Genomic DNA, 18,983 nt, shown 5'->3' on the forward strand with positions numbered 1-18,983 from the left:
CATCTCAACAAAAGGAGCTTATTAGACACAGAAATGTAGATGGATATCAAAGACAAACACATGCTCATTAGTGTGCAGAGGACTTGGTGAGCTGTAATTATTCAAGAGGCGCAGTGTTCAAGACTCCTGAGGGCAGAGCCGCTGTTTGATCCCATGCTTCTCCCAAAGCAGGATGCACTGTATTCATGTGGAAATCAGCTGGTGGGATGCTGCCATCCAGAGATATGAGGAGAGGTCTCCCTCTACTGATAAAACACGGAATGAAAAAATATCATAAGTTTGTCTTGGTTTTTGGTTTTTAGATGCCTTAAACCATGATAAGATAAAAAATCCTAGAGCAAACTTGAGGCCCACAGGCCAAAAATGTTCCTCAAAAGCCAAGCAAGGCACATCATCTCATAAAATAGAGACATTTATCAACTTAAAATGTACAAAGTAGCTAGAATTGCTTAATAGCTGGCAGTGTGCTCTTTGTTGATGCAATTATTTACTTAAAATTTTAATTTATACAGATTCAAAAGGCCCCCTTTAAAGTTTTGATCATGTTGAAGTGACCCGGACTAAAGATTAATGTGGCAGCCTCTTCTCTGAAGCACATGGATTTCATTTTATCTGCTCAGTAGCTAAAGCCTCACTAATTCCAAGATGTCTGCCTCCTTGTCAGAAATTTAAATTTTTCATTTTAATTTAACTCTGACTTTATGACAGAATATTGATTTTGCCTTAAAATATGCTATGCAGAGAATAAACCCAAAGGCTCCTTCAGATGTTTATTGGACATGTTATGTGGTCATAATTTTACATGTTGCTGTTGTATTGTGTTGAATGGATACTTTGTTAGAAGAAATACTTTTTTTGTCAATTTCTTTTTTGTTTTGCAGGCAATCATGACAAAACACACATAATAAAACTGATAATTCACTGTAAATGCTTTAAGTCTGTCAAAAAACATTATTTAAATAAAGATTTAGCTTTGAATAATCCAGTAAAATACAATTACGCTTAAAGTTAATTAATTCAGGATAATTTATGCCATTTATTTGTACTATGTCAACTGTACAACTCAATGTGGACTAATCACATTGACAACATATTTATCTTTAAATTTGGAGGGGGGTTATTCTGCATGGGAAGTTAAACAAGTCTTAGTTTTTAGAAAGAATGCACTAAACTTTCATTAAATGTCTGTTAAGAAAGTAGACCTCATTTACACCCTTTCTGGTGCTGTCAGAAAGCTTCTGTCTTAGTGCTGTGGATATTTTATCTGACATGTTAATTTGAAATGTTTGGTTCCCTGGTTTTGATGATAGTTGTTAACTTTTTGATTTGTTTTTGATTGAATTTCACAAGTTAAATATTCCTCTCCTTTATCTATTCTAAGACATCCATAAAAATCAAGATGTGTTGTTTGGATCGCAATCTTTGTCAGACGCCCGATAGTCACAGTTAATATTGTTGTTGATTTGAGTTGAAGAATTCCTATATTCCACCACTCTCACACAGGTAACAGTTGGTGCAAAATAATCCCAGAGCGCAATGCTGCCACCACCCTGAATTACAGTTTCTTCAATGTTTCTGTGGTTGAAAGCCTTTGGATTAATCCAAACACATGTCGTGTCATTGTTGACAAAACCCTTTGGCTTTTCTAACTGTTTGAAATTTCCTCAGAAGTCATGTGGCCTGAATTTTTTTGTCGTTCTTGGAAAAGAAAGCAACAATAAATCAGCAAACATGCTTTTTGAAATTGTTGAAGTTGTATGTTGTAAGTTCATTCTGCACTGGGAAGAAAAAAAAAAAAAAAAGGGTAATTAATTGCCTAAAATCAATATAAAATATTCCACCCATTATAAGTCACTGTTAACTTCTGTATATCTTTTTTTCTAGCAAATCCTTTTTTTGTTGTTGTCTGTTTTCCTTTTTGGGACATTTGCAGCATAATGTTGCTTTTAAGCTTGCTTTGTAAAATAAAATGTACCGCAGACTGCCTTTTCATCTGATTTTGCTTTGCATGCTTTCAATATCACAGCAGGTTTATCAGGTCAAAGATGTTTTGTTTAGCCTTAAAATTTTAAATTAAACAAAAAAGTCTGTTTTGATTTGCAAGAAGAGAGCATTAAGAGTGTTGTCGCCTGCTCTGTGCCATCTCTAGTTTTTGTTTTTATGTTGTTTCCCCTCTGTGACATCTTGTGAAATCTTTGCAGGCGCTATCAGAAACTTCAGAAGATTATGAAGCCATGGTAAGCCCCCCCCCCCCCCCCCCCCCCTCCATTTACCTCTCCCCTTTTTTTTCGGTCGGGTAACATCGCTGGCTCTCTTCTCTTCCTAACCTTGCTGTTTGAGTCTGCATGATTAAGACTCCAGCCTTGGGGAGCCGTAAGGGGAATTCTAACATGGGCCTTCATTTTAAAAAGTTGCTGCATTTCATTTCCTGCATGTGGTTTGGGCAGCCAGTTAAATAACCTTCACAGCAGATGGAAAGAAAACCAAGATTTATTTCTAAAATTTGTTCCACTTTTATCAAAATATGTGGTTCCAAAGTTTGGTCTTTTCTTGAATTTTATCTTGGTTCTCTTTAAAAAATGGTGCTCCAGTTATAAAGATCACTTCTAGGCCTTCATTTGGCTTCTTTTTTATCTAAATGTTTTTAGCAAAAAGCTTTTTTCACCAAACAACCATGCTCCCATCACTATACATAAATTACTGTCTCAAAAAAAACTTAAGCTGCAGTGTTTCAGTATTTTATGTTGTCTTCTTTTTTTTTTTATCAAATGCCAAACTTTTTTCAACTTTTCAGCTTTGCAGTGATACTGACCAATGTTATTTTCTGTTTTGGTAGGAAAACTTTTGACAACATATTTTTATCTCTAATTTGATCCTCAGCTCTGTAAAAAACAAACAAACAAAAAAAGCATAACAAGGTAGTTCTAGGTAGTTCCTCCAAGTTTTGTTGTTCACCTTTTTCTTAAAGATTGTCCAAAGATTCGCCAAGCAGTCTGTACAGTTCTTGACGGAAGATCACATTTTGCGGTTTTCCCCAGCACATTAGAATATTGGTACAAAGTAGTGTAATTTTTTTTGTTAGTTTACAGAGTAAAACTGGGATAGACTCATCGGACACAGAGAGGCATAAAACGAATATTTCTGATAATCTCAGTGATTAAGGTTTATTAGTAATGGGAACCCATTTCCTAAAGTTTTTCTCTCTTTTCTCTTATGCGTCTGTAAAATCTAAGGGTTTTACCGTTTATATGGAATTATTGAAATAATCTATTGCTGATGTTCCTATTTACTTAGATTCTCTGCATCTTTCAGTGTCTTTTTCTAATGTCCCTCCTTTAATAAAAAGGTGCTGAAACCAGTTGTAATCAGCAGAGGTCAGCATTGAGCCACTTTTGGTGAAAGAGAAATATGGTTACAAGTTAAATGTTTTGCAGCAGATAACAGTATTTACTACATTCTTTTGACTAAGTGGAGAAGTGGAAATTAGTCGCTTGTTTTTTTTTCATTTGTTTTTTTTCCGCAGAATGATGATAATCAAATATTTAACATGCTCTTGCTTTGGCCTCATTTGTCTCTCACAGCATCATTGATAAAAACATTTTTCTTCTTTTATTTATGTAGCTGCATGACTTTGCTCTGTTATAAAAACAACTCTCTGTTCCTAACGAACTCCATCCAGCTTCTACTGACCTTCTGACAGCCCCTGCTGATTGCTGACAGCCATTCTGCCTGTGCTGTGTCTCATAAATCTTTCCCATGTCTCCTACCATGTCAGTTTGTATTTCTGTCTTTTTTCAGCCAGCCATTTTGCAGCCTGGTGCTTATTTTAGGCCTCACTCTTTCCCTCTCTGCTACCTTTCTCTCTCTTTCTCTCTGCTTTCTTTGCTGACCGCTTGATTTTCGTTGCGTCCCGAGCCATCTGGGCTATGCATCGACATGCCGCTCCATGCCATCTGGTGTTGAGAAGTTCCCCATTGTTTGTGTGTGTTTTTTACCCCACAGTTTCGGTGACCTGCTGTCCTTCACTCTGACGGCCTTTGTAGAGTTGATGGACCATGGGATTGTCTCCTGGGACACGTTTTCTGTGGCCTTTATCAAAAAGGTCAGCCAGGAAAATGTCACATTACACAAGCTCTGCATTTATTGGAAACTTTTTATAGTGTTTTTCTTTTTAATTTTTGTTTATCATCATCAAGTAATAGTTTCTGCAGTCTCATAAATGCTTTTGTGTTGTTTTTTTTCTATACATGTCACATCTTGTCATTGTTTCCTGATGCAGTCATGTAGCAAATATAAAATAACATTTTTTCCCCATTTCAAGACTTTTGTTTTCTGATTTTCTAAAGATTGCCAGCTATGTGAGCAAGTCAGCCATGGACACGGCGGTACTGCAGCGTTCCTTGGCCATCCTGGAGTCCATGGTGCTCAACAGTCAGGATCTCTACCACAAGGTGGCGCAGGAGATCACTATTGGACAGCTCATTCCACATCTTCAGGGGTATGAAACCTTACTTTTTTGATTGATACCCTTGTATTTATTACTTAATTTTAATAAATCATTCTTTCTTTGTTAAATTCCAGGACGGATCAAGACATTCAGACCTACACCATCGCTGTCATCAACGCTTTGTTCCTCAAAGCTCCAGAGGAGAAGAGACAGGTGAGGCTTCAAACATGGCCGATTCTACTGTGTCATGCTGCAAACATCAGCAGTTCTGTGTTGTAACAGTGAAGTCAATGAACATGTGACTCTGTGTTAGAAGACAACATGTCTTTCCCTTCCTCTTTGCCAAAGTGATGTTCAGTCTCTCATTTCTCCCTCTCACCTGTAGCTAATAGCACACTCCCTGCATCAGCACCTCAGGGGCCCTATGATGCACGCTCACATAAATGAATAATGATGCCAACTCACAGCCACTTTCTCATGTGTAGCCGTCAGAGCTCAAGACATGTTAGGATGTAGAGAGGTTCATACAAATACAAGCAAATTCTAGTTTTGAATTGGAGACTCACAGTACTTTTTATTTGCTTGGTTTGAGCAAACTTTTTCTGGGCCATTGGACTCCATGTTTTTTAAGCATAAACTATATATCTATAAATATCCGAAAGCATCCATAGAAAGTTCTGCAGAGACAGCAGTTTCTTTACACCACACTGGATATTCCATCTCTGTTGCATATTTAGGCATGTGGGCATATAGTTTGGTTCTCTGTGGCTTGCGTGTGCTCATGAAAGGACCTTAACAATCATTGAAGCTATAATTCTGATCTCCAACCCTCCGCCCCCAAGAGAACCACAAGTTACACTACAGAGAAATTTGACTTTTTTTCTTTTTCTTTCCACACCGCATTCTCTCACTCACCGTCTCTGTCTCTGTCTCTGACCTTGTTTCCTCACTGCACACGACATGGTAGTTTGATGAGAACATTGTGGACATCCTAAATTGTCCTCTGACAGTAAGTGCACCCTTGATTAGCACACTTCGTAGTTTGCACTGTAGAAGACATCAGCTAGTGCATCTACAATCCCCTTTTTTTATTTAAGTTTCTGTCTCAGGCTTCCTTTTCTTTTTCTTTTGCCGCCTGTCACTGCATAAACTGCCATGAACGTTTTAGTATTTTCATTTTTGTATAGAGAATATAAAGATCAGGAGTTTCCCTTAATGTGTTGTCTCAATTTTATAACTCTTCTTTCTCTTATATTATTTTTGTCTTTCCCTATTTCTCCCTCTTCCTCTTTTTTTATGTCTAAATCCACAGGAGATGGCCCACATTCTAGCTCAGAAGCAGCTGCGCTCCATCATTCTTACTGTAAGTTTGTCTGAAACTTTAGTTTATTCCAATATTTCATTGGAGTTTTGGTTACCCACCATTTTTTTTTTTTTTTTGTGCACATGCAGAACGTGATCCGGAGCCCCACACCCATTAATGATGAGATGGCACATCAGCTGTACGTGCTTCAGGTGCTCAACTTCAACCTGCTCGAGGACCGCATGATGACCAAGATGGATCCTCAGGACCAGGTCTGGATCCCCAGAAAATCTGGGGAAATTTTAACATTTCATAAAAAATAAAGGGAAAGTTTAAGTTGAACTCCAGAGACTGAATGTGCAAATAAATATTATTTCTTAACTGTCCCTCGGTGGGGTCTGAGGGAGCAGTTGGCTTAGGGCATTTGCTGTCATTTATCATTAATTTATTTAATATGGAAAAAATATCTACTGTTCAAACATAAAACATGCATAACATTCACACTGTTATGCATGTTTTATGTTTGAAGAGTTCACTGTAAGACTGTATAGCTTCAGTATAAGTAGCTGGTAAGCTGGTTGTCTTTCAGAACCCCTTTTTTTGGTCTCAAGTATTTTTTTAGCTTCTTACAGTTCTCACCATCTATTTTCCCATCAGCTTTGGTCAGTTTTTTTTTTAACCATTTCACTGCCATCAATAGTGTGAGAGTGTTTTATTCAGTTATATGTACAGTGACACAAATGGGTTTACATGTGCCTTTAAAATGAAACTTCTGAGGCTTCTGATCTCATCTGAACAGAGCATCCATGTAGATCCACACAGATTTCTATCTAGTTTAGAAAACAGTTCACTATTTAAATGATGCACTACTTTGTCTATGAGATACAGTAAAATATTACATTTTGAGTTGTTTTATAGCCATTGACATAGTTCAATGGCTATAAAACATGAATTGGATTGTTTTTCCAGCATAGGGATTGTTTTCTGCATTCATTATTGACAAGAATCAAATGGACTGTCTTTATTCATGGTGACATGATGGTTTTTATTGATTCATTGACATTGGTGCTTTTTTGTAACAATTGAACTGTGGACATTGTGAAAAGTTTTGTGGAGTGGATTTTAGCCTGTAAGATTATTAAGGTAAAAAGACCTGCTTCTCTGGTCACATTCTAGATACGTACAAGAAATACCTTCTACATTTGAAAAGATTAGTTCACAGTGGACCACCGACTTTAATGATAATGATGGTAATAACAGTAAACAATATAGAAATTAGCCTCATAAGCTGATTGTTTGATTGCCTGATCTAAGCCCAGATTTGGATCAGAGCTCAGATCAGGCAGCAGGATTCCTGCATAATAAAGCTCTGACAAGGCGTCTGCCCTTTAAATATATCCCCCTCTGTGTTTTCAGGCTCAGAGGGACATCATCTTTGAGCTTCGAAGAATTGCCTTTGACGTGGAATGCGAGCCTAACAACGGCGGCAGCATAGAGAAACGTAAATCCATGTACACCAGAGACTACAAAAAGCTTGGCTTCATTGTAAGTTTAAAAATTCTATATCAGTAGACCTTTTTTTGCAGTTTTTATTTTATTTCAGCAGAAGTATTTCAGCTAAACTTACCTTTTCTTGGTGTGGGCCACAAGGCCTTTAATCCCCTGTACTCTAACACTGCTGTGTGCTCATTATAGATGAGGCCAGTTTGACGGCCTTGTCTCCACTGTTTGCTACCTTACTGCTTTATGTGGAGAAAATACTTGGTAATTCTAATTTACCAAGAACAGGCGAGGTTTAGGTATAGTGGAGGATGTTATTTTTCCAGGTGGATCATCAAAGTAAGTGGTCCTCCTAATTGTCAATCATTCTGGTGATATATTTACATAAGGCCGTCCTAAGTGCTCGTCCCCATTTTCACTTACCAGTGGTGAGTCTGACATAGTGGAGAAATTGGTAATCTTCTTTTGGAAATGAAGCTTGGATGGAGTGGCAGCCTAGTGGTTAGGTCATAGGGCTTGGAATCCTGAGGTTGTTTGTTCAAAACCCACTCTAGGTCTCTATACAACCCCACACTGCTCTCTGGGCGCTACACAATGGCAGCCCACTGCTCCCTAAGGGGATGGGTTATATACAGAGAGTTAAATTTGTTGCTCTGTACTTGTGACAGTGTAATGGCAATAAAGGCTGGGGGAAAAAAGCTTTTATGAGCGATGCAAACAGCAACGTTGGATAAGCGTTCCCTCTTGGGAGCAGGTACAGGGTTGTGCATGTGTATTTTTTTTCCAAAAATTTATGGAAATCCTCCACTATACCTTTAAGTCAGAGAGGAAATAGTTTTAATGTTTTTACATTAAGTCGATCCAAATGGCTGTTTGTAGTTTTTTTCAGGAACTGGTGAAGAATAACTATGCTGATGTTAGTTAGAAGTTTGTTTTTCCAGATGTCGGTCCTTTAAGTTTTCATCCAGATATTTAAGGTGCTCCACCTTTCTCGCTTCTCTAACCATGAGCTTTGTGATCATTATTAACCTTATTTGCCTCATGCTCACTGTTTTTAGTGGGAAGATGAGTTTCTTCCTCTCACAGCAGCTGAAAACAGTTTTTACTGCGCCCGCTTTGACTGTTCTATTCATGTTTGGTTGACTTGGCCTGAAATAACAAAGGTTGAAAAATGAGCATCGGTGGTGTGTGTTGATTGTCGCTCTGTGCTTTTGTTTTCCACAGAATCATGTCAATCCAGCCGTGGATTTCACCCAGATTCCTCCAGGCATGCTGGCTCTGGATAACATGCTTTACTTTGCCAAACATCACCAGGATGCTTACATCAGGGTAAGAACACACAAATACACACCTCCATGTTTGAAATACTCACTGAGGACTTTGCATTGACTTCCATTTATTATCAAGCCTGTTTATAGCTTTACTATAACTCATAGATCACTTTGCAATTAAACTAAGATGCCCTAACAACTAAGGTTGTGTTGATGCACACTGACCCACCGGATGTTTCTTTTTCATTTAGGTGTTGGTTCTTAATGAGTAACAAAAATGGCAAAACAGAAAATAAATATGAAAATAAATCAATGCACATTTTAAATGTATAAATAAATAAATAAATATATTTTGGTCATTAAAAAGGCCAAGTCTTTCTTTTTTCCTTGGTTTCTCTATTATTTATGAATATATTTGAATATTTTATCCTATTTGTGTATCTATGAATGTAGTTATTTTTTGTTATTATTAAATCAATTTATTTTTTCTTTTATTTATTTATGGTTTTCATGAACATGGGCCCAACATCTTAAGCCTGTCACTGCAGTAAAACGCTGGTAACTTCATGTCAAATGGCCTTTGCCTATATAAAGAGCAGGAGAAAAACTAAATCTTTAGACACTATTGCAATAGAAACATCCATAATTGTGCAAATACAACAAAAATCCAAACAAATTTATTGTAAAGATAGTAAATAAACCTTCTCTAGTTATAGGTCTGTTCTCTTTTGCTTCAAAATAATTGCTCCAAACCATATAAAGGAAAATTTCCATTAAAAATCTTTAATGCTTATGTTTTTAAGGTGTTGGAATGTTAGAAGGTTAGAGGTCTGAAGGACGGAACGATATGAAATCCTTATTTAAAACAGTCATTTAATTCTGCCTATGTGAAGAGGTGAGAACAATCTGTACTTTAAATTACCTTGCAGAAAGAAGGAAGCAGGAAGAAGTGCATGTGGGTGAAATACAGTGTCTGCAGGTGGCTAATTTAATTTTTTTTCTTCTCTTTTGTCCAGATTGTTTTGGAGAACAGCAGCAGGGAAGACAAGCATGAATGTCCGTTTGGCCGCAGCAGCATCGAGTTAACCAAAATGCTCTGTGAGATCCTGAAAGTCGGCGAGCTTCGTAAGTCAAAAAAAACTTGCACTATTCATAGTTATGCACTACATTTAATGTATTCACACCTTCTACCAACACAACACTTTCAGGGAAAGTATATGAATTGAAATAAAAAGGGATCTGAGATTGCTTTGCCCAGAGGTTCTAACAAATTCCTCATCACAATGTGTCGCTGAACCTCCTGTACTTCCTCTGACTCTTTTCCAATTTCAATCCAAACAGACGTGTCCTTTTCTTGTCTTTACTTGTTTAAATTGCCAATTTTTTCTCACTTCTGCTCCAGACTGACCCCTGCTGCTCCCAGTGGGAACAGAGGAGGCAATTTATGTTTCTTTTTTAGGCTGACATGCCCTTTTCCTAAGCTATGCTCACTTTTTCTAGACATCTGTGCCGCATAATTATTTTAAAGGTTCTCAAAAAAACAACAACTCCCATTTATCTTTAAATTCATTAAGTGAGTCACTTCCCTAACATACACTATATTGCCAAAAGTATTTGCTCACCTGCCTTGACTCACATATGAGCTTAAGTGACATCCCGTTCCTAATCCATAGGGTTCAATATGACGTCGGTCCACCCTTTGCAGCTAGAACAGCTTCAACTCTTCTGGGAAGGCTGTCCACAAGGTTTAGGAGTGTGTTTATGGGAATTTTTGACCATTCTTCCAGAAGCGCATTTGTGAGGTCGCACACTGATGTTGGACGAGAAGGCCTGGCTCTCAGTCTCCGCTCTAATTCATCCCAAAGGTGTTCTATCGGGTTGAGGTCAGGACTCTGTGCAGGCCAGTCAAGTTCATCCACACCAGACTCTGTCATCCATGTCTTTATGGACCTTGCTTTGTGCACTGGTGCACAGTCATGTTGGAAGAGGAAGGGGCCAGCTCCAAACTGTTCCCACAAAGTTGGGAGCATGGAATTGTCCAAAATGTCTTGGTATGCTGAAGCATTCAGAGTTCCTTTCACTGGAACTAAGGGGCCAAGCCCAGCTCCTGAAAAACAACCCCACACCATAATCCCCCCTCCACCAAACTTTACACTTGGCACAATGCAGTCAGACAAGTACCGTTCTCCTGGCAACCGCCAAACCCAGACCCGTCCATCAGATTGCCAGATGGAGAAGCGCGATTCGTCACTCCAGAGAACGCGTCTCCACTGCTCTAGAGTCCAGTGGCGGCGTGCTTTACACCACCGCATCCGACGCTTTGCATTGCACTTGGTGATGTATGGCTTGGATGCAGCTGCTCGACCATGGAAACCCATTCCATGAAGCTCTCTGCGCACTGTTCTTGAGCTAATCTGAAGGCCACATGAAGTTTGGAGGTCTGTAGTGATTGACTCTGCAGAAAGTTGGCGACCTCTTCGCACTATGCGCGTCAGCATCCGCTGACCCCGCTCCGTCAGTTTACGTGGCCTACCACTTCGTGGCTGAGTTGCTGTCGTTCCCAAACACTTCCATTTTCTTATAATACAGCTGACAGTTGACTGTGGAATATTTAGGAGCGAGGAAATTTCACGACTGGATTTGTTGCACAGGTGGCATCCTATCACAGTTCCACGCTGGAATTCACTGAGCTCCTGAGAGCGACCCATTCTTTCACAAATGTTTGTAAAAACAGTCTGCATGCCTAGGTGCTTGAATTTATACACCTGTGGCCATGGAAGTGATTGGAACACCTGATTCCAATAATTTGGATGGGTGAGCAAATACTTTTGGCAATATAGTGTATTTCTGCACACATTTACTTTTTGGCATGTGAAAAAAAAAATGGCAGAACGGAACCACTTATTAACGGTACTAATGCGTTAACTCTAAGAGAATCAGTGGGTGAATAGGGTTTAAATTTCTTCATGTGCTTTGTTTTCTCTTTTTTTTCATTTGTTGAGCTCTAAGTCCTCTGAGTTTCTTTGATGCTAATATTTTATTTATTGCATGTTAGTGTTTGCTTCAAAGCTCTTTTTTTTTAAGTTTCCAGTTTCTTTCATCTGTTTTTTTTTCCTAAATGCCCCTTTTACCTTTTTTCTAACAGACTGGATGTTTTCCTTTTAACTTAAAAAAATTCTACTTCATCCCTCAGAAAATTTGTTATAAAGAAAAGTTTTTAAATTAGTCCAAATTAAAACTAGGGATGCTGAGAAAAGTGCATTATTTGTATCAAATGTACTTAGAATATCTGAGTATATGCAAACACCCATGAACCTTTTGTTTTTCTACAACATAATGATGATCACCTGAAGGTTTCTCTCGGGAAATATCTTACCATGACTTGATGTTCTGAGATCTACCCTAGTGGCTGCTTTCTTTGCGGCATCTATTATTTAGGGGGACTGAGTCCATTTAGGATATTGGTCTATGCTACTGTGTGTTTATGGATAGATTTTTTTGCTAATTCAGAAATGGGCTTTGGTCTAAAGCATTCCATCGTAGAGTTGGCTGCATGCTGAGGTTTCTGGTCCTGTTGGAAGGGCAACCTTCACCTCAGTCCCAATTTCTTATGCATTATCTAACAGTATTTCTTTAAGCATTTCCCCTGATAATGCCTCAAAAACGCCTCTCCTTGTAGATGGTGTGTTCAAGGTGACAGGTGCATGCATGAAGGTCATAATGTTCAATTGTAGTCAGCGAGTCCACTTGAGCGTTTTCCTTTCTGCTTCTCTGATTTATGATTTCCTTGCTCCACCTGTGAGTTAAAGTGGACAGCCTGTCTTGGTAGGTCAGTGTCATACTCATTCCATTTTTAGATGATGGATTGAGGAGTGCTCTGTGCAATGTCCAGCATTTTGGGCTTTGAGCATAAGTAAACCTGATTTAACCTTCCCCACAACTTTCTTTCTGACCTGTCTGCTGCGTTCCTTTGTCATCATGATGCTCTTTGTTAACAAATTTTCTCTACTGAACCCCTGTGCCTCCACAAATCATGTTTAGACTGATTTCATAAAACAGCTGCATGCATTAAAGCATTCAAACGATCTTAAGAGTTGGATGGATGCAGCGTCAGCTCAGGGTGCGATGCTGAGGGAGTAACACTGGATCAGTGATACCTCGGCTCTGGGAAAAGTCTTTCTGTGAATATTCAGCATGTGTTCTGGTACTTCAGTGTGCTCTTCCCTCTGGGAAAATGACAGGGAAATGAGTCTCAGCTCAGCGATGAAACCGTCATCGTTCAGTTGACCTTTCTCTGGGAAAACATAGGAACAGCTGACACTAATGAGGATGTTGGAGGCTGTGTCTGTCTTGCAGTAGCTTTGTATCAGTTTGGATAGTGTCCTATTTAAGTCAGAGCACTCTTTCCATTGTAAAGCAGGCATAACATTTTAAGAGACTCACCTTCCTGGGATGATCACCGCGCAAGGAAAATACATTCTACGTTTGTTATTGATGCTGGCGATCTGGCATGTTTTTGCCGTGCCCCTAACCATTCAAGCAATCCCATTCTTGACTATATGGCCACTTTTTAGAAAGACTGTTGGCTTCATGTGAAAATAAACATCAAATTTAGTAACTTACCTGGCGCTTTTATCTAAAATGAAAAAAATATATATGTTATTGTACAAGTGGATTCTGCGTCTGCCTCTAACCCTGCCACCACTCTACACCTCTAGCTGGTCTGAGTTCACTTCAACTTTATGATAAGGAAAAGAACAAAATAAATCTTACAATTAAAGGTTATCCAATTAGCTAACAGTTAACCCGCTGCTTTGGTGATGCATTCCTTTATTTATGGCAGCATATTGCTTTTTCGTCCCCTACTGCATCCATTACTCCTTAACCATCTACTTTGTTCACCGACACCAGACTATAACCTCAATTTCTCCATTTTAGCTCTTCCTACTTACTATTGAAACCTGGTTAACCACTGATATGTTGTCTTATTCTATTCCTATTTATTTTGGTTTTGATCCAAGTTAAGCTCATCCAGAGTCAGATTGACCAAAAGCAGAGACAGCCCTCTATTTTAGCTACAGTCTGAAAATCAACTTCAGCATTGTTTGGCAAAAGAGAGATCATATTGCTGAGGAGACTATAGAACAGCATGTCATTGTTACCAACCTGATCAAAGCTATATATATATATATATATATATATATATATATATATATATATATATATATATATATATATATATATATATATATATATATATATATATATATATATTTATTTTTTTTTTCTTAAAGTAAAAGTTTCATATAAACCAAACACCCAACTCTGGTGCCTCAAAGTCATTTTTGCTCATTTATATCAACTGAGAATAAGACAGAAGAATAAAATGGCAGATAAATGTTGACAATGACAAAGTTTATCTGCCTCATTGGTGACGTTTGACTTTGCTATCATGAGAGAATGAGCCTTGGAGGGATTCTGGATGAGCTGGATCTTAATTTATTTTCCTCCTGCTGTGGTATCACTGTCTTTCTTTTCTATTTGTCTTTCTCTTTTGCTATTTGACTGCTTTCAAAAAGAAACAAAAACATATAAGACGATGTTTGTTAAATTTCCGTGTGATCTCAACAACTGCAGAATTCAAATTTGAAGAATTGCTTGGTTTGGTAAAAAAGAGGTTAGCTTTTTTATTTGAATTAGCTGTAAGTGCTTTGAGGCTCTAAATAATTCAGAACACTCTGCAGGTGTCTCTCTCACCTCCTTCCATTAAATCATACTCTTTCCTCCTCACATTTGCTGATGCCCTGCCTCAGATCCCTGAAAGATTAATTGTGTCACGGTGTTTCTGCTGGAACATGGGGCTTAATCGAATCTGCAACTCACCGAGCCCATCTTCTCCAACTCTAGGGTTTACGTCGGCCCATGGAATATTTATGAAGTTATTTTGAAAGGGTCAGACATGGTGAGTAATGGCCCTGCTTGGTGATTCACAATGTGCCTCCTCGAAGCTGAGATGGAGAGTTAGGGTTGGTGGAGCGGGGCCGGTCGGGGCATGGACAGAAACGGATATGTATATTCACACTTGAAGGCCAAAGATGGAGCAGATCCTGTACTCAAACACAACGATGCTGTCAGGTCTGACGGAAGGACTGGGAGAAAATTTTGCAGCGTCAAAGTAACATTTTTAGAGTTAAATTTGGGTGCAATCTGAGTGCATTTTGTCCCGCTCTGGATTAGTGTTAAATAAACTCTCTATATAGTGTAAATCTTACTCCAGTTAATGCTAAAGGAGCCAATGTACTTTGAGACAACATATTTAACACTGTGGAACTGATTGGATCATGTCTTTAGATTTTTAAATATCAAATACTTTTAAAAGCAAGCATGGTAGGAATGAAGGACATGAAAAAGTCCAGACGTTTAAGTAGCATTATAAACATACCTTTAATTCTCTTTAATTCTCTCCTATATACACAGTAAATTCCAGTGTTAAATATGCAATGTCAAAGTACATTGACTCTTTTAGATTTATTACAACAACTACTAGAGTGAGATATATGCTATGTTGAGAGTTATTTTAACACTAACTCAGAGTGGGACCAAATGCACATGGATTGGTGTTAAAATGAACTCTTAAAGTGTTACTTTAATGCTAAATGTACGGTACTGTGTACGTACAATAACTGCAGACATTATGATTATGAATGCAGGTTTCTTTATTAATTGCTGAACAGCATCTTCACGGTAGATTTTCCACTAGATGGAAATCAAATAATCAAAGGTAAAGTTCAAATAAAGAGGATGTTTCTTACATGTTAATCTATATTCTCGCTTTGGTATTTGGGTGAATCGAGATCTACGATGAAGGTCAAGGTCTCTACTTGACATTATTTGTTTTGCATTCGACACCATGCCGTGACTTCCTTGTCCCTGTTACACAGAGCATGTTTCCATTCTGTAGAAGACACTTTTATCAGGATAGAGATGTTTCCTTGTAAGAATAAACCCATCTGTCAGGCTAACTTTGTATTGATTTATGGTGACCTTTCCTTGTGAGGCCCAAGGGGATCAAGACCAAACTTGAGGAAAAAAAAGCCTTGAAAAGAAAAGATGTTGGATTTTAACTTCTGTGCAGCTTACTCAAGGTTTATTGGCTCTGCTAATAAAGAGGTGTGAGAAAGTTTTAAAATAAATCCACTTTTATCTACTTTTAGAAAGAGTTGTGGTGACAAAATTACTGGTGCCACATTTTACCCCTTTTACATTCAAATAATTCAACAGATTTCTCATTTATGTTTCATTTTTTCTGAAATTTTGGTATTTTTGATAGACTTTTGATGAGTATGACACCATTTTGTTTTCCTCTAGCATTAATATGGCATGTTTCAAAGCCTTGTTTCTCATGTCCAATATTATAAAATCATTACCGACAAATTAGAATCTTCCTACACTGAAAAATGAATTGAAGGACATAAACTATATATCTTTTAGTGACCACTCTGCTAAGATTCTCTTTTATTCAGTTGTTAGTATATATCTGGTGACTTTGTTTCAAACATTTAAGTAAGCCTAATTTTAATTTAGTTGTAGTGTATTGCTAAATACAGCAAATGTATTAAAAAAGACTATCTCAAACTTTTACTTATTGCCTTTTTTGTTTAATGAGCCCAAAATATTTTCACATTGGTGAATTTCCTTTAAAAGGGCAAGATAATAAAGGAAAGAATTAATTAAGGACTTTGTTCAGATGAACTAATAAATGACAAATTTAACATATACAAACATTATGTATAATTACCATAATCATACATACAATTGTTTACCAAGGAATTGCCTTTCTAAACAGTGGATCTACTATAGTTAACACACTCCTTTCTAACCTAAAACTGAGACAATTTATTTCTTTATTTAAGATATTGTATGCTTAGCATATTGTTAATCCAAAAACATTTTTTTAAATATTTATATATTTATATATATATATATATATATATATATATATATATATATATATATATATATATATATACGGTATACATTTTTGAACCTAACATACTTTTGAATTGATGATTGAAACCTCAGTGACAAAGACTTTGGAGTCCACAGAAGTAAAGATAGGATATAACCTATAAATTAAAAGAACATTAAAAGAATCTCTTCAGCACTCCAGATTCTTTAACACTTAATTTTTTTCATTTCTTTCCAGTATTTGCTTTATAATCCTAGACGAGTGCTTCTGAATTCGATTCAAACTCAGTCCTACTGAGTCAGATTATTGGGTTTCTGGTTTGGATACTTGCTAACTAGTAAGGATGAAGAATGAAGCAGAGATGCTTTTGGTACTTATTAAACCAGGTGTTTCTCAGAAACAGGTGTGGACTGTGTCTAAAGCCATAAGATGACTCAGTCCAAACTCACTGTGCTGAAAACCCTCTCTGTAATTAGGTTTTTATTTTTTTATTTTCCCAGCAACATCAAACCTTCTCTCACACCCTCCTACACTCGCATAAATATATCCACTGAAAAGTCCCTCACTGATAAGATTAGAATATTGCTTGGACTGGCCCGCTTTGTCAGATCTGAGATCCGTTTGATTTTTTCTCAAACTCACTTCAAACACTTTATTCATGCAGACTCGGAGTGAAAATGTCCTTTTTTGTCTGATCATGGAGTCCTTTTTAGGTAGACAGGGATAAAAACCAACATAAAATAATTCATAGTAGATTTTCAGTGTATATTTTGTAAACTATTTTGTCTAATGGTTGTTATTGTTTGCCCGGTCAGTCTATTTGGTGGTCCACATTTTATTTTTCACACTTCCATGTTATTTTTAATTTGTAATTACAAGTGAAGTACTTCTCTAAGCTCAGTAAGAGGCATGCCTACTGAATAATGCACCAGTTTAACCTTTTCCACTTGTCCTCTAGCATTTAATCAGATCTTAAAATATTCTCTGCAAATCTAAGAGATTGTCCATAAGGTCAGTTACAAAATATTTAGTCAAGCTCCAAACCTTTTTTTAACGTGGGGTTGTTTTAAACAAGTCCATTGGGATATGTTTCTTTCTTCCTGGTGGAAAAGTTGGAAAATTAGCCACATGTTTCCAACAAATTTAAATGTATTCGACCTTTAAAAGTGACAGAGCAATCAGAAATTTCAACAGATTCAACGAAGTGTTGAAAACGACTTTCTTAACTGCATATTGTAAAACTTCATATATAAAGAGTTGATGTAAATCATTAGACTTAGTTCAAGAACCTTTTCATTTCAGAAAACAAACAAAAAAATCTGTTACTGTCAAGGCTCATTGGTTTTCCTCTGATGAAAGCTGAGCATCCCCATCATTTGTGTGCCTCTTTACACAATCTTATCATTTTCTAGCTTTTTTTGTACTAGCAGAAAATATTTTACATAACCTGTGCATTAATTCTTGCATGCTTTGGAGACTTTCTTAATGTTGATGACCTTTTACTCCTTACTTTGATGAGTAATAAATCAAAGTTACATTTCTATAACCTAATTGGGCACTCAGTGAGAAAAAGATATACATATATGATATATATTACTGTTTCTATTAAGGCAATGCTATCTGAAAATGTAATATTTATTGTGATGGAACTTGTTTTAGACAAAAGAAAACGGGAATCATTGCTGGAGCTAATAAAAAAAGAAAGCTGTATATGTTAATTTTCCATTAATTGTTTGTGTAATGTGGATATATACAGCCAGATGATACTGGTTGGGGAATTGGTCAGGGTGTTTGCTCTGGTAAGCCAAAAGAAAAAATATTTTCTTCTGTGGCTCTTCATATTTTTGCAAGTATCTATTTTTTGTAAGCATGGATATATTTTGAGCTTTTGATTTTAGACACCTGAATGCCACTGTGCACAAACAGGTGGGGGAGGTGCGGAGCTGTATTAATATATGATCTGTAGAGCACAAAGAAACTTGCAATTTCTCTGGTTTCACATGAAAACTAGATATTTGGGATGTTGGGATATTTTAAAACCATACATTTTTTATAAGCTTTTGATATCCCTTAATCTTTGCACTGACTAAATAATTTGCATGGAGATTACATCTTTGAACAGTAAAATGAACTCAGTGAGGGAAAGTGGAAAGTATATTTCCTCCTCCTTGGATTGTGAGTTTGCTGGTGTCCTTTGAGCGCAACACATTTTTCAGTCAACTTCAGCTTTTTTATTTTTGCGCCCACTTAGTGCATATACTGTTCTTTAAGCTGAGCACGTGTGTATGTGCACTTTATCTGGAGGTTTCCTTGTTTGTTTTATTTTATGCTCAAACAATTCTGCATTTGCATTTGGGCAGACTGGGGACAGATTGTTTATGCATTAGAATGAGTCAAAACATCTGAAGAATTTCTTGCAGGTTTTGCGGAAATGAGATTTAATACAGAGTACTCTGGATCCCCCGAATCTGATGTATTAAAGTGTGAGATGTG

The 18,983-nt window shown here is 37.2% G+C and overlaps 1 protein-coding gene across 6 annotated transcripts in view; it reads left to right on the top strand.

Moving 5' to 3' along the window:
* elmo1 (engulfment and cell motility 1 (ced-12 homolog, C. elegans)) overlaps window positions 1-18,983 on the top strand; it is a 130,455-nt gene that overhangs the window by 62,722 nt on the left and 48,750 nt on the right. For 3 of the 6 annotated variants that reach the window (XM_038288665.1, XM_038288666.1, XM_038288667.1), the window contains exons 7-16: window positions 2,202-2,237; window positions 4,003-4,102; window positions 4,347-4,498; window positions 4,582-4,660; window positions 5,415-5,456; window positions 5,760-5,810; window positions 5,900-6,022; window positions 7,167-7,295; window positions 8,475-8,579; window positions 9,538-9,646. In XM_038288665.1, the coding sequence (XP_038144593.1) occupies window positions 2,202-2,237; window positions 4,003-4,102; window positions 4,347-4,498; window positions 4,582-4,660; window positions 5,415-5,456; window positions 5,760-5,810; window positions 5,900-6,022; window positions 7,167-7,295; window positions 8,475-8,579; window positions 9,538-9,646 (926 nt within the window). The remainder of the gene's footprint in view (window positions 1-2,201; window positions 2,238-4,002; window positions 4,103-4,346; window positions 4,499-4,581; window positions 4,661-5,414; window positions 5,457-5,759; window positions 5,811-5,899; window positions 6,023-7,166; window positions 7,296-8,474; window positions 8,580-9,537; window positions 9,647-18,983) is intronic. The other 3 variants (XM_038288669.1, XM_038288668.1, XM_038288671.1) reach the window with 3 other exon arrangements.

This window comes from Cyprinodon tularosa, unplaced genomic scaffold (genome assembly GCF_016077235.1).
Source record: "Cyprinodon tularosa strain WSP-4 unplaced genomic scaffold, ASM1607723v1 ctg26, whole genome shotgun sequence".
Classification (NCBI taxonomy): Eukaryota; Metazoa; Chordata; class Actinopteri; order Cyprinodontiformes; family Cyprinodontidae; genus Cyprinodon; species Cyprinodon tularosa.